At 45.5% G+C, this 13,302-nt stretch overlaps 1 protein-coding gene across 1 annotated transcript in view; it reads right to left on the bottom strand.

Annotated features, from left to right (window-relative positions):
* myo15ab (myosin XVAb) overlaps positions 1 to 13,302 on the bottom strand; it is a 46,551-nt gene that overhangs the window by 595 nt on the left and 32,654 nt on the right. Inside the window, 19 exon segments of the mRNA XM_063010817.1 lie at positions 1,461 to 1,601; positions 1,956 to 2,089; positions 3,270 to 3,403; positions 3,693 to 3,826; positions 4,510 to 4,670; positions 4,946 to 5,042; positions 5,156 to 5,233; positions 6,223 to 6,317; positions 6,508 to 6,638; positions 6,838 to 6,920; positions 7,492 to 7,565; positions 8,124 to 8,196; positions 9,390 to 9,444; positions 9,543 to 9,656; positions 9,794 to 10,019; positions 11,202 to 11,276; positions 11,564 to 11,675; positions 11,801 to 11,942; positions 12,544 to 12,662. Of these exon segments, the coding sequence (XP_062866887.1) occupies positions 1,461 to 1,601; positions 1,956 to 2,089; positions 3,270 to 3,403; positions 3,693 to 3,826; positions 4,510 to 4,670; positions 4,946 to 5,042; positions 5,156 to 5,233; positions 6,223 to 6,317; positions 6,508 to 6,638; positions 6,838 to 6,920; positions 7,492 to 7,565; positions 8,124 to 8,196; positions 9,390 to 9,444; positions 9,543 to 9,656; positions 9,794 to 10,019; positions 11,202 to 11,276; positions 11,564 to 11,675; positions 11,801 to 11,942; positions 12,544 to 12,662 (2,178 nt within the window).

The raw sequence follows: 13,302 nt of genomic DNA, 5'->3' as shown, positions 1-13,302 counted from the left end.
GAATATACGCTGACTGTGTGTGTGTGTGTGTGTGTGTGTGTGTAAACATGCATCAAAATCTGACTTTACATTTAAGAAGTGTATTTATACCTTCAAACACTAGTTCTGTTTATTCCTCATATTAGTCCAACAGGTGAATGTTTCATCTTCACTTGAAGTGGAATTGTTGGCAAACCCAATTCCAAAAAAGTTGGGACATTAGGAAAATGTAAATAAAACCAAACAGTAAGGCAGTGCATGTACTTTTTGACCTGTATTCAGCTTAAAATGGTAAAAAGTGGCACGTTTTCCCCATTTCTGCTTGATATAACACGTTACCACCTCAGGGCCTCAGTGGTACCTTGAAACTCGACGTCTCTCGGTTCTGGGAGTGGCGTCGAGTTTAAAAGACGTCGAGTTTCAAGGTATTTGTTCTATAAGAATGTGAAACCTGTTAATGCGTCCATGGTGCAGAGAAACTGCACATATTTTAGGCTCATGTAAAATAATATACACTGAAAATAACACAAATATAATATAAATAAATAAATAAAATACAATAAAACTTCTTTATTGTTTCCTTATGCTTCTTAATCGTGGAGATGCTTGATCTTGGAGTTCAGTAACACTAACACTGCTTTCATATTTTGCTCTTAACACCTACTTTACTTCTACTGTGACCTTCTTCTCTCGCCTTCTTAAGAGCCACGATAACGATTGAGGGCAATAAATGCACAAAATACATTACAAAATGCACTGGGACGCTCACCCCTTTGTTTTGCTGTGCAGTGCGGCATACGCCAGCCAATCAAGTTCTCGAGTCGAGTTTTAGGGTGAAAATCAAAGGTTTTAAATTTAGGGGATGTTGAGGTGCACCACACGTCTTAAATGGAAGATCTAGTCTGCAGGCAGGCCAGTCTAGCACCAGCACTTTCTTACTATAAAGCCACCCTGCTGTCTCGCTAAACTTACCCAGGCCACTGGAACTAATACAACCATGTATACTTTGTAAAGCGTCCTTGGTTGTGCTATATATATTGAAATAATAATTATTATTATATACCATGACAGATGCCGGATTTTGAACTTCGAGCCTTGGTAACGATCAAGAAGATCGGTTTTCTTACCCCCATTATTTCAGGAGACCTGCTCGGGTCCAGAGAAGTCGAGTATGTGATTTATGGCGTCTGCTTTGCTGGTAGTAAACACTGACGTTGCTGCATCTACAAATGCAAGTTAAGACTGACGTGTGTTTTCCAAAACCGGTTCCTAATATTAATGTGGTTAGATTCTCTGAATCTTTTAATAATGTTATGTGCTGTAGATGGTCGATTTGAAGCAACTGAGTCCCTGCACTGCAGTAGTGTTCTAAAATCCACTGATATTAAGGTTTGTAGTTTCAGGTGTCTGTAGTGTGTGATCATGTTATGACTGGTTTTGTTAGCATGCTCCCTGCAGTACGTTAGTCCCGACTGTGTTACCTGTTCCAGCTGTAACTGTGTGGTTCTTTGGTTGGTCATGTTTCCCAGTAAGACGTCCACGTATGGGTAACTCGCTCCTGCTCTGGGTCGCTGTGTGTGCGTGGACTGAACCAGCATCAGTGAAAACCTCAGAAAGACCTCCTACGAAAAAGAGAATGATGGGTTTTATGTAATGAATAATAACATTAGTAGCGGAGAGTAGCGTGGTCCTCACTACGTACTGAGGCTCTTTGCAAGATTTTGCTGCTGGTTGGTATAAAGAAGAGGCCGGCAGCTTTGCACGTGTTATATCAGGCGTGCGCTAACCTGTAGCCTGACCGTCACTAGCTGGCAGAGGTCACCAAAGTCCAATCCAATAAAAACTGGGACAAAGCCAATCTTTATGACTATCTTTATAACCTTAAACTTTGGTCAAAAATAGCAAAACAAACCGATGCACGATCATATACTATGTAATAAAACATGAAACGTTTAAAAGTACGAGTTTGGACGCACGTGAGTGTCTCTGTGCAGAAAGTGAAGGCCCTTTAGATTGACCGCCAGGATGCAGGGGGTGGAGACGGCGCTATTGTTGCTGCTCAGAATGTAGAAGAACGATGATCCAAACATGGGAAATGCGCTCACCAACCCTACAAAACACACACACACATCCACACACACACACATATACAGGCTACATTAATAAAAATATAAGATATATATTTGTAGGGGCCAAAATTATAGGGTCGCCTGACTATGTTCCCTTTTCCAAACCATTGGCGTTAATCCACTGGTGCTCCCACATTTCATCTCTTACCTACATCCTTGACTCTTCTGGACAGACGTTCCGCAAGATTTCAGAGTGCTGTCAGGCATTGATGGTGGACGACAAGGCCTGGTTCATTACTGGCATTCCATTCTACACAAAAACTCGCCAAAGCTCGCCACAGGGGAATGGTCATGTCTGAACAGGATGTGGCTGTTAGCAGTGTGTCCACATACTTGTGACTATAGACCAGACGTGTTAAACTCAAGGCCCGCGGACCGAATCCGGCCCACTACTTCATTGTATGTGGCCTGTGAGAGCTTAAAAGGTGTACAATTGTCTTAAAATACACTGCAATGCTGTACATAAACTACATCTCCCACAATGCATTTGTGACCCACAAAATGATTGCGTCCCGCATCCCGCCACTAGATAGCAGTGTTTCCACAGCATCAATGTATGGTAAATGGGTCTGTTGGGCACCAGGGTGTGTGGGTGTGTGTGTGTGGTACATAGACAGACGTACCCAGGAACTGTGATCTGGCCTGGTGAGGACTGAGACTCTGGACCGCATGAGTGTGCTGGGCACCAGGGTGTGTGTGTGGGTATGGGTGTGTGTGTGTGTGTGTGTGTGTGTGTGTGGTATATAGACAGACGTACCCAGGAACTGTGATCTGGCCTGGTGAGGACTGAGGCTCTGGACCGCATGAGTGTGCTGGGCACCAGGGTGTGTGTGTGGGTATGGGTGTGTGTGTGTGTGTGTGTGTGTGGTATATAGACAGACGTACCCAGGAACTGTGATCTGGCCTGGTGAGGACTGAGACTCTGGACGGCATGAGTGTGTTGGGCACCAGGGTGTGTGTGTGTGTGTGTGTGTGTGTGTGTGTGTGTTGGTGTGTGTGTGTGTGTGTGTGTGTTGTATATAGACAGACGTACCCAGGAACTGTGATCTGGCCTGGTGAGGACTGAGACTCTGGACGGCATGAGTGTGTTGGGCACCAGGGTGTGTGTGTGTGTGTGTGTGTGTGTTGGTGTGTGTGTGTGTTGTATATAGACAGACGTACCCAGGAACTGTGATCTGGCCTGGTGAGGACTGAGACTCTGGACGGCATGAGTGTGCTGGACGAGCAGGTGCTTCCACTGCTGGGGTCCCTGTCTGCTGAACAGCTGAGCGGGGATGTACTCCACCAGCTCGTGCCTTCACACCGACACACAGGGGAACAGAGTGAGGAGCGGTGAAGGATAATAAGTATTCAACCACTTTTGTTGTTGTTGTTTAATGTACATTATATGGCTACATTTTTAATGGAAGACAGATCTGGACTGCAGGCAGGCCAGTCCGGCACCTGCATTTTCTTAATATTAAGCCAAGACTGCTACGAGGTTTTTAACAAGCATATGTAAACTTTTGACTACTTAAAAGGGTAAGAAAAATTAAAAAGGTAAAAAGGTAATGATAAATTATTACGATTGTGTTATAAACGTACATCGTGGGCACAGAGACGCCGTTTTTCGCTCTGTGCTGAAGAGCTGCCAGTTTAGCGATCTGGTTAAACTGCTGCTCGCTGACTTTGCCTGGAGGCAAAACGTTCAGCAAACCCTTCAGGTAATCAGGGAGAACCTGCAAACACACACACACACACACACACACACAAGGGTTACTCCATGGCCAAAAGTATCTGGACACTGTTTCTTATTTGTCGCTTTTAATTTTCTTTTCTTTTCAGCCACACCCACTGCTAACTGGAAAGGCAGATTATTTAGAAAATAATGGAATTTAGCTTTCAGCTTTGTGGCCTTCCCTTTAGGTTCACATCCACTCTGGTTTTCTTTCACCTTCCAAACATTCTAGTAGGTGGATTGGCTACAATAAGATTCCCCTAGATGGGGCGGGAACACACCCTGAACAGAGCGCTAATTAATCGCAGGGCAACATACACTTTCCAAGTCACTGTGACCCTGACCATGATGATTCAGTCAGTGGGAATGAATGAATGAATGAATGAATATGTCATATTAGGCTTAGCTGAATTATAAATGTAGATGTCGCACAGCTCCAGGGTTCCGAGGACCTGGGTTCGATCCTCCTGTCACTTCATGGATTTTTCCACCTCCCGAAAACATGAAAGTAGGTGGATTGGCTGCTCCTAATCCTCCTAATCCTCCTTGAAGCAAGTAAATGTGTTAGTGTGATGCCCTGAGATGGACTGAGGATTAACCTGGTCAGGATCACTGTGAGCCCAGGGTTGTGCCACTCAGAATAACTGGACCTTTCGGCCAATCAGAAGAGCCGATATTTCTTACCTGGTTGTAGTGAACCGTGACGCTGAGCTCGTTGTCGAACTTGAGCGGCTGAGCCCAGATCACCCGTCTGAACCAGAAGCCGTAGCTGCTGTCGGTCATCTCGGCCTCGCCGGCCACGTCTAACACGTACTCTCGCTTGTTCAGCGGCCTCACGCTCCGACCTGCAGCATTCAGACCAAACTACAATAACCACAATGCATCAGGACTGTTGAAAAGCTAGGATAGGCTATAGGTGTATAGTTTTCTCTGAGAAATAACGCCCACCAAAATAACACAAATAGGAGAACTGAATCAAACGGTAAGCCTATTTCTGTGGAAAATGATGCATTGTTGATTAAACTATTCTGGTGTTTCGATAAGTCTGTGGACACTTCGAAACAGTGCCGTTCACAGCCTGATTTTGCAACTATTTCCCCTGACAGTGATCCGTTTTCACCTCTGTTTAAAACGATGAAGATTGTGTACTCGTCCAGCGCCTCCAGTCTTTGCAGTGTCATCTCAAAACACAGCTCCTCTATAACATCCAGAACAACCTACACACACACACACACACACACACACACACAAGCAATATTAGTGGACACACATCGTCATAGTCATATTAATCGTTCTTATTATTCTAACATTTAGTGGAAGCATGTCTTACAGTGCAGGTTTTGATCTTTAGATGGCGCTCTAGTCCTCCTGGGAGCAGAAACAGCTGTCGCTTTGAGCTTCGACCAGCCTGGAACAAGGAATACAAACCTCATAACTCGGGAATGGAAGGTTGTCAGATTTTAGTTTCTCCCCCATATGGGTCAAATGTGTTTTACCACCACTTTATTCTGGTCAGGGTTGTGGTGGGTCCTGTTTCTCCAGTATCACAGGTCGCAGTGGACTAACACACCCGGACAAGATGCCGATCCATCGCAGGCTTCGTCCCTCCCCATTCTCAAACACAGCCAATCATGTCTGTATGTGGACGCCTGACAGACTGATAGCACTGCTGGGTGTTCGAACCCTGGATCCCGGCTTTCTATATAACAGCATCCGTTAGACAGCTAATCAAGGGGGGGGGTCACTTGGAGCAATTCCTAATCATCATCGTGGATTAACGTCATCTGACCAACTCCCGTCCATAAGTACAGAGTACATGGAACAGTGGTCTCTTTGCCCAGGTCAGGAAGTAGTATTGAAGCTGCAGGAAGACACGAGTCACTGTTCACGGTCAAGCAGGTTAAGCCCCCGTTCAGAGGTCTGGTGTTGATCAAGGCCTCTGATCAGGAGCCGCCCAAGGAGATATTTGGCTACGGTGACCAGAAGTATGATGGAGAAAAGGTGGGGGATTAAAACCCAACAACACTGTACCTACTGTCCTAGGAGGTCCAAGCCGTTTCGGAATGGCTAACATGTTCCTGACCTCAACCTGTCAGGAACATGTGAACCCTACTGAGAAGTCCAGCTTGGCCAGTTCTTTCATATAGTAGAGAGACATGGGGAGAACAAGGACCCGGACTGCTCCACTTGGGAATCGAACCTAGGACCTTCCTGCTGTGAGGTGACAGAGCTGCCCACCTAACCACCGTGCCGCCCCTATCATATTTTCATAGAACAAGACATGAACGTTTGTCTTCTAATTCAGTCAAGGAAAAAGAACAGTTGCAGAAGTCATTGCAGTGTGTGTGTGTGCGCGCGCGTGTGTGTGCGCGCGTGTGTGTGTGTGTGTGTACTGACCATTATGGCTTGGAGCTCCATGCTGCTGGGACAGACCGTCCTCCCGCCGAACTGGCAGGTCTTCTTCAGGTTCTGCTCACAAACTTTGGCGATGCCTGAGAACCGATAGATTGAGAAACTGACGTGAAATTTTGCTTTACCACAATCCACCACACGATGGTGACACACACCAAGAGAATGGTCCCAGCCTAAACGCTAGACCTTGCTCTGTTGTGCTGTGAGACGTTTTCGATGACCGTTGTTTTGTCCACCTGTTCCTTTAGAAAGAAGGGTGACTGGACGTACCTTGAAACTGCGCCCCCGCACCCGTGCAGGCATCCCTGAAGAATTTGAGCAGGAAGGGCCTGAGCACCTCGGAGCAGCGGACGAACGCCGAGAGAATGTAGAGCAGACGCCAACCTTTCTGACAGCTATCACTGCGGGGTACACACACACACACACACACACACACACACACAGTTCTAAGACGATTCCGTAATCTTAGTAATGAGGAACTCCAAATGAGATGCATTTTGTAGCTGCATTAGATCGCATATGTCGCTGCGCTTTGTCACCCTCTACATGCAGTTAGGTGCGTCAAGACTAATAATAATAATAATATAAAAATGATCTTACTGTTTAGAGCTGGTGTTGGCAGTGATCTGCTTGAGAACTTGACAGTACGCCTCATCCCTCATGAGCTCTTGCTGCCCAACCAGCTGTGAAACGTTCAGAATAATAAATGACATTCAGGATGAAGCTGCGTTCACACAAACATTCTTAGTTTCTGATACGTTAGCTCTGGTTCTTAGTGGTGCTACTGGCCTGGACGAGCATTAAATTTAGACCTGTCCAATTCCCCCACTGCGCTGTCAGCCTGGGGTTCATCTTTCTCTACCCATTCTATCAATGAAAAAAAACCTGACTGATCAGTATTTTTATTTTTTTTGTTGGTGAATATGTGTAATATACTAGATGGCCAAAAGTATGTGGACACACGTCTTCATGATTGACTTGAAGTGTTTCAGCCACATCAACTGCTAACAGGTATGTAAAAATCAATGATGATAAATTAATGACATGTTTCAATGTCATTGTTTGGTGTGACGAAACTTTAGGGGTTGGCACAGACCCCACTGAACGTTTTTGGGATGAATTAGTATGCAGTTTCCAGGCATCAGAGCCTTACAAATTAATTGACTGAATGGGAAAACTAAATGTTGGGAAGTCTTGGCTGCAACTCCATATTAATGCCCCATATTAATGCCTACTGTGTGTGCAAAACTTTACCTTTAAGAAGGTGCAGAGCACAAAGTGTTCAGACTGGCCTCGGAGTGGATGGTCACCCATAAACTTCATGACGGCTACGCACACACACACACACACACACACACACACAATACTTGTATTATGCTAAAGTTAATTAAAGCTAATTAAAAACAGACATACTATAGGATGCAGTTTGTGTAAGCGAGTGGCGTGACATGTTTTTACTACCAGGTGGGGCACCAAGTTTTTTTTTTTTCAATAATACAGTAATAATAATGGTTCAGAGCAAAAACATGCCAGTCTGTGCCAGACAGGCTACAACAAACAACCTTTAGGTGTGAGATAATGAATAAGTGATCAAGTGCCTGAATAAGAAAGTGAATGCCCGGGCGAATGACTGAGTGAGTGAGTGAGTGAGTGAATGGTTGGTGTTGTTAGGCAGTGGTTAGGGTGATGGACTAGTAATCGAAAGGTTGCCGGTTCAAGCACCACCACTGCCAAGCTGCCACTGTTGGGCACCTGAGCAAAACCCTTAACCCTAAACTGCTGTATCAGTTATAACTATATAATTTGGATAAATAATTAAAAGCTCTATCACGCCACCTAGTGGTGAGATGCAGAATGTCGCACCCCTGGCTGTAAACCAAACTCACCCAGGAACATTTCAGAAGCCACCCGGTTCATGCTCGGGTCTGTCAACTCAATCAGCGACTCCTCCATCTGGGCCTGAAAGCAGAGTTCGGAATTTTAAATATTTTAAATAGTCCGGGTGACTTTTAGACAGTTTGAACATCAACATTTTTTAAAAACTAAAAGACAAACTAGGTTATTATTATTAAGTGAATAATAATCATGGCTAGCACCACCTTCATTTAATCAGGGATCCAATCACAGACAAGAACAGATCTGAATCTTGAGGTATATTATTTAATGATTTCATTTTTATTTGCCGGGCGGAACGGTGGCTCGGTGGGCAGCACTGTCACCTCACAGCAAGAAGGTCCTGGGTTCGATCCCCAGGCAGGGCCGTGGGGGTCCTTTCTCTGTGGAGTTTGCATGTTCTCCTCGTGTCTGTGTGGGTTTCCTCCGGGAGCTCCGGTTTCCTCCCACAGTCCAAAAACATGCAGCCAGGTTAACTGGATACACTGAATTGCCCTATAGGTGAATGGGTGTGGGTGTGTGTCTGCCCTGTGATGGACTGGCATCCGTTCCAGGGTGTTACTGTGTGCCTTGCGCCCATTGAAAAGCTGGGATAGGCTCCAGCACCCCCCCCCCCCCCCATCCCCCCCCCCAAACCTTATTGGATAAGCAGATAAGCAGTCCTGTACTAAAGCGTGTGTCAAATGGTACCCAGTATGTACCATGATGCAGTGCAGTTGTGTGTGTGTGTGTGTGTTAGTGTGTGATGCTCCAAGATTAATCGTCACCCTGGTATTTTCCTGGATGAAAATCGTTATTACTATTCATTTATATCTAAAGCAACTTACAGTACTGTGACAGTATACAGTCTAAGCAATTGAGGATCAAGGGCCTTGCTCAAGGGCCCAACAGTGACAACCTTGAACCAGTGACCTTTTGATTTCTAGTGCAGTACCTTAACCACTAGGCTACATCTGCCCTATTCACCTCACTATGATAAGGGTTGTGGTGAGTGTGGGGCATAAATACACCCTGGTTGGACGCTAATCCATGACAGGACATCACACGTGTGCTGACCTAGGCAGTTGGGCTGTAGTTTTATATTTTCTTTCCTTTTTTAATAATGGACTGAATGAATCTGAGTGTTGAGGTGTGCTCAGTGCCTTTAAGACGGGCTTGTATCCTGATTAGACTCCTGACTTGTTTTCAATGCTCAGTGGACAGTCTTTACCATACAGATAGACCTCACAAGTAACTCAAAACAGCTGAATGTTTTTTACCTGGCTGAATTTAATCATTTCTGCAGGATCCCGGGAACCTTTGCTGGGAGAATCACTAAAAAAAACAACAACAACAATGAAAATTAATGCTAAATAATTCTTTGGGTGGTGGTACGAGGGGGCTGATGGGGTGAAGAGTGTGACGGTACAAACCTTTTGCTCACTCTGGACTGTCTGAAATATTTCCTGGCAAATTCTACCATGTTGTATTGAGTGTCCAGAAAGATGCTGCCGCTTGCTTCAGGACTGGTCCACTGGTCAAAACTACTCACCTAAACAGAGCACACAGAAACAAGAGCACAACGATGTACCACTAAGAGACAAGAACAATGAACACTTGAATTTTCACAAGGTTTTGGAGTGTGTCTGTGGGAACTTGTGCCTATTCAGTCAGTTATGGACACTATGCATGCCCTGTATAAAAGACTGTATGTATTTTTAGTGTTTAGCCAAATCTGTGTGGTGCATGGATGGACGGCGTGCTTCCTGATACCGTTTCTTCACCCTGTCCGTCTCTTGGTGCTCCTTCTCCGTCTGATGGAACGTTCAGGAAGTCTGGAGCTGCCACAGGAACGACGTAGCCTGCAGGAAATGCACCGCTGCGTCCCATCACTGCTCCGAACCTCCAGCCTGGACAAACGTGAAACGGGTTTATTAAACATCAGACGTTAGGAAAGCGTGGACAGGTAGCTCTGAGCGGACGTCAGTGTCTCTGATACTCTGAACTTCAGTAGCGTGCAGGACGCAGCGCTGTAAAGTTAGACTGACCAGGGACAGTAATAGCTCAGTAGGTGGAGCTCTGGGCTATTAAGCGAACGGTTGTGGGTTCGAAATCAAAGCTCTGCCAAGCAGCATCTGGGGCCCTGACCCCTCTCGGCTCCCCAGTTTCCCATATTCCATGCAAGAATTTCCCACTGCATGCCATGCAGTCACTGTTGGGCCATTGAGCAAGGCTCTTAATCCTCTCTGCTCCAGGGGCGCCGTACAATATCTATCTGTCTGTCTGTCTGTCTGTCTGTCTGTCTGTCTGTCTGTCTGTCTGTCTGTCCATTTATCTATCTGTCTGTCTGTCTGTCTGTCTGTCTGTCTGTCCATTTATCTATCTGTCTGTCTGTCCGTTTATCTATCTATCTGTCTGTCTGTCTGATTATCTGTCTGTCTGTCTGTCTGTCTGTCTGATTATCTATCTATCTATCTATCTATCTATCTATCTATCTATCTATCTATCTATCTATCTATCTACATGTCTGTCTGTCTGTCTGTCTATCTATCTACCTGTCTGTCTATCTGTCTGTCTGATTATCTATCTATCTATCTATCTATCTATCTATCTATCTATCTATCTATCTATCTATCTATCTATCTATCTATCTATCTATCTGTATGTCTGTCTGCCTTTTGCCTATTTGTCTGTCTGCCTGCCTGCCTTTTTCCTATTTGTCTGTCTGTCTGTCTGTCTGTCTGTCTGTCTGTCTGTCTGTCTGTCTGTCTGCCTGCCTATCTATCTGTCTGTCTGTCTGCCTGCCTATCTGTATGTCTGTCTGCCTGCCTGCCTATCTGTCTGTCTGTCTGTCTGTCTGTCTGTCCGTCCATCCCAGGGAAAAACATACAATGATTGTAAGCCTGGTAAATGTTTTTTTTTGACAGAATAGGCACACATTCTACATCTACATTTACATTTTCTGCATTTAGCAGAAATTTTCACACATTCACACAGACATACTCCAACATCTTAGAAAATAAGTGAAAACCTTATATTGTTGCAGTCAGGTGTCCACATACTTATGCCAAATAAGTAAATCAAGAACTTACCGAAGTCTGAGGCGTCTCTCTTCACCTCCTCCAGGTAGACGACCTTCTTCTTCACCACACACCCGTATAACTGACCTGAAAGATACAGTTAATGCTGTGTACAAATAAGAAGCAGGTTTTATTTTCATTAAATTGCTTTAGGCTTTGAGGCTGCTTTGTAAGAAAGCTTGCTCGACTGTGGACAGTGAAAAAGTGAGTGACTTTTCTGATGCTTCTTGCACCCTAGATCTGACCACCCAGACACATCTCCATTAGCACCTTGGCAAAGAATCTCATGTAGCGCATTCTAGCCAGTCCTATTTATATGGGCACAGAGAAGTTAATGAGGAATTAGGAGACCACCGTGTAGGATGACGCTTCACCTTCCTGTAGTCTGTCCCTCGGCTGCAGGCAGATTAGATCTCCTTTGTGGAAGCTGAGCAGGGTTTGCTCGTTCGTGATGTAGTTCCTCTCGGCTACGGCATACTGAGAGTCCTGCAGAGAGAGAGTTCAAATGTATTAATGTATGTGAAGCATGGTGGAGGGAGCATCAAATTACTTCAAGGATTAAACCAGGTTTAGAGAGTCTCGCTGTGTGACCTGCTGACCCCACCACTGACCTTCTTGAGCTGTGAGATGAACTCATCCACCATGTACTTGATCTGAGGCGTTTTGGCCGAGAACAGGATCAGCGTCTCGCTCGTCAGGTTGAACTCCAGCATGTTTGGAGACGGGACGGTCACGAAGAGGATGTCCGAGTACCTGTGAAGATAAGAGATGCATTTTCTCCCCCTATTTCTCCTGCCCTAGCAGAAACGTATCTGCTGCAGACACTGCCAATTATGCCCGCTAGATGGCGCCCAGCCGACCGGTGGCAACGCCGAGTTCCGAACCGAGGAGTTCAGAATCTCGGCGCTGGTGTGCTAGAGGAATATTTCATTTTTGGGCTCATTTGTGCAGTCAAACACTCTATGTTCCAATTCATCCCAACTGGTGTTTAGTGCAGGCCACTGGACTTCCTCCACACCCAACTCATTCAGCCAAGTTTTTATGGAGCTCGCTTTGTGCACGAGGCACAGTCATGCTAGTACAGGACAGGGCCTTCCCCAAACTGCTGCCACAATATTGTGAGCATATGGACTTATTTATATATATGATTTTAGACACCCAAGGGGTGTCCACATACTTTTGGATGCATGGTATATTTGGCATTACATCACAAAACAGTAACAGGCATTAATATAGAGTCGGTCCTCTTTTACTTACCATGTTTTACTGGATTTTGGAGCATGACTGCAGGGACTTACTCTACTGATTTGTTTATATAGAAATGTCTGGGACTTCTTTCACACATCTGACGTACCTGTAGGATCTCAGCACTTGGAAGTAATCCGGAGCTTTGGTGCCGCTCTGCACCGTTTTTAACAGTTTGATCCCGGAGTGAGAAACGGCCAACGTCTGGACTCCGGTTCCCACACTGCCCTGTGGAGGATACTTATATTTATAACCACTGTACACCGATCAGCCATAACATTAAAACCACCTCCTTCTTTCTACACTCACTGTCCATTTTATCAGCTCCACTTACCATATAGAAGCACTTTGTAGTTCTACAATTACTGACTGTAGTCCATTCACCCTATTTATCAATGGTCAGGACCCCCACAGGACAACCACAGAGCAGGTATTATTTAGGTGGTGGATCATTCTCAGCGCTGCAGTGACACTGACATGGTGGTGGTGTGTTAGTGTGTGTTGTGCTGGTATGAGTGGATCAGACACAGCAGCGCTGCTGGAGTTTTTAAACACCTCACTGTCACTGCTGGACTGAGAATCGTCCACCAACCAAAAATATCCAGCCAACAGCGCCCCGTGGGCAGCGTCCTGTGACCACTGATGAAGGTCTAGAAGATGACCGACTCAAACAGCAGCAATAGATGAGCGATCGTCTCTGACTTTCAACTAGGTAGGCGTGTCTAATAGAGTGGACAGTGAATGGACACGGTGTTTAAAAACTCCAGCAGCGCTGCTGTGTCTGATCCACTCATACCAGCACAACACACACTAACACACCACCACCATGTCAGTGTCACTGCAGTGCTGAGAATGATCCACCACCTAA

Source organism: Trichomycterus rosablanca, chromosome 15 (assembly GCF_030014385.1).
Source record: "Trichomycterus rosablanca isolate fTriRos1 chromosome 15, fTriRos1.hap1, whole genome shotgun sequence".
NCBI classification, from domain to species: Eukaryota; Metazoa; Chordata; class Actinopteri; order Siluriformes; family Trichomycteridae; genus Trichomycterus; species Trichomycterus rosablanca.
Note: the sequence above shows the minus strand (reverse complement) of the source record. Positions and strands in the feature narration are given on the sequence as shown.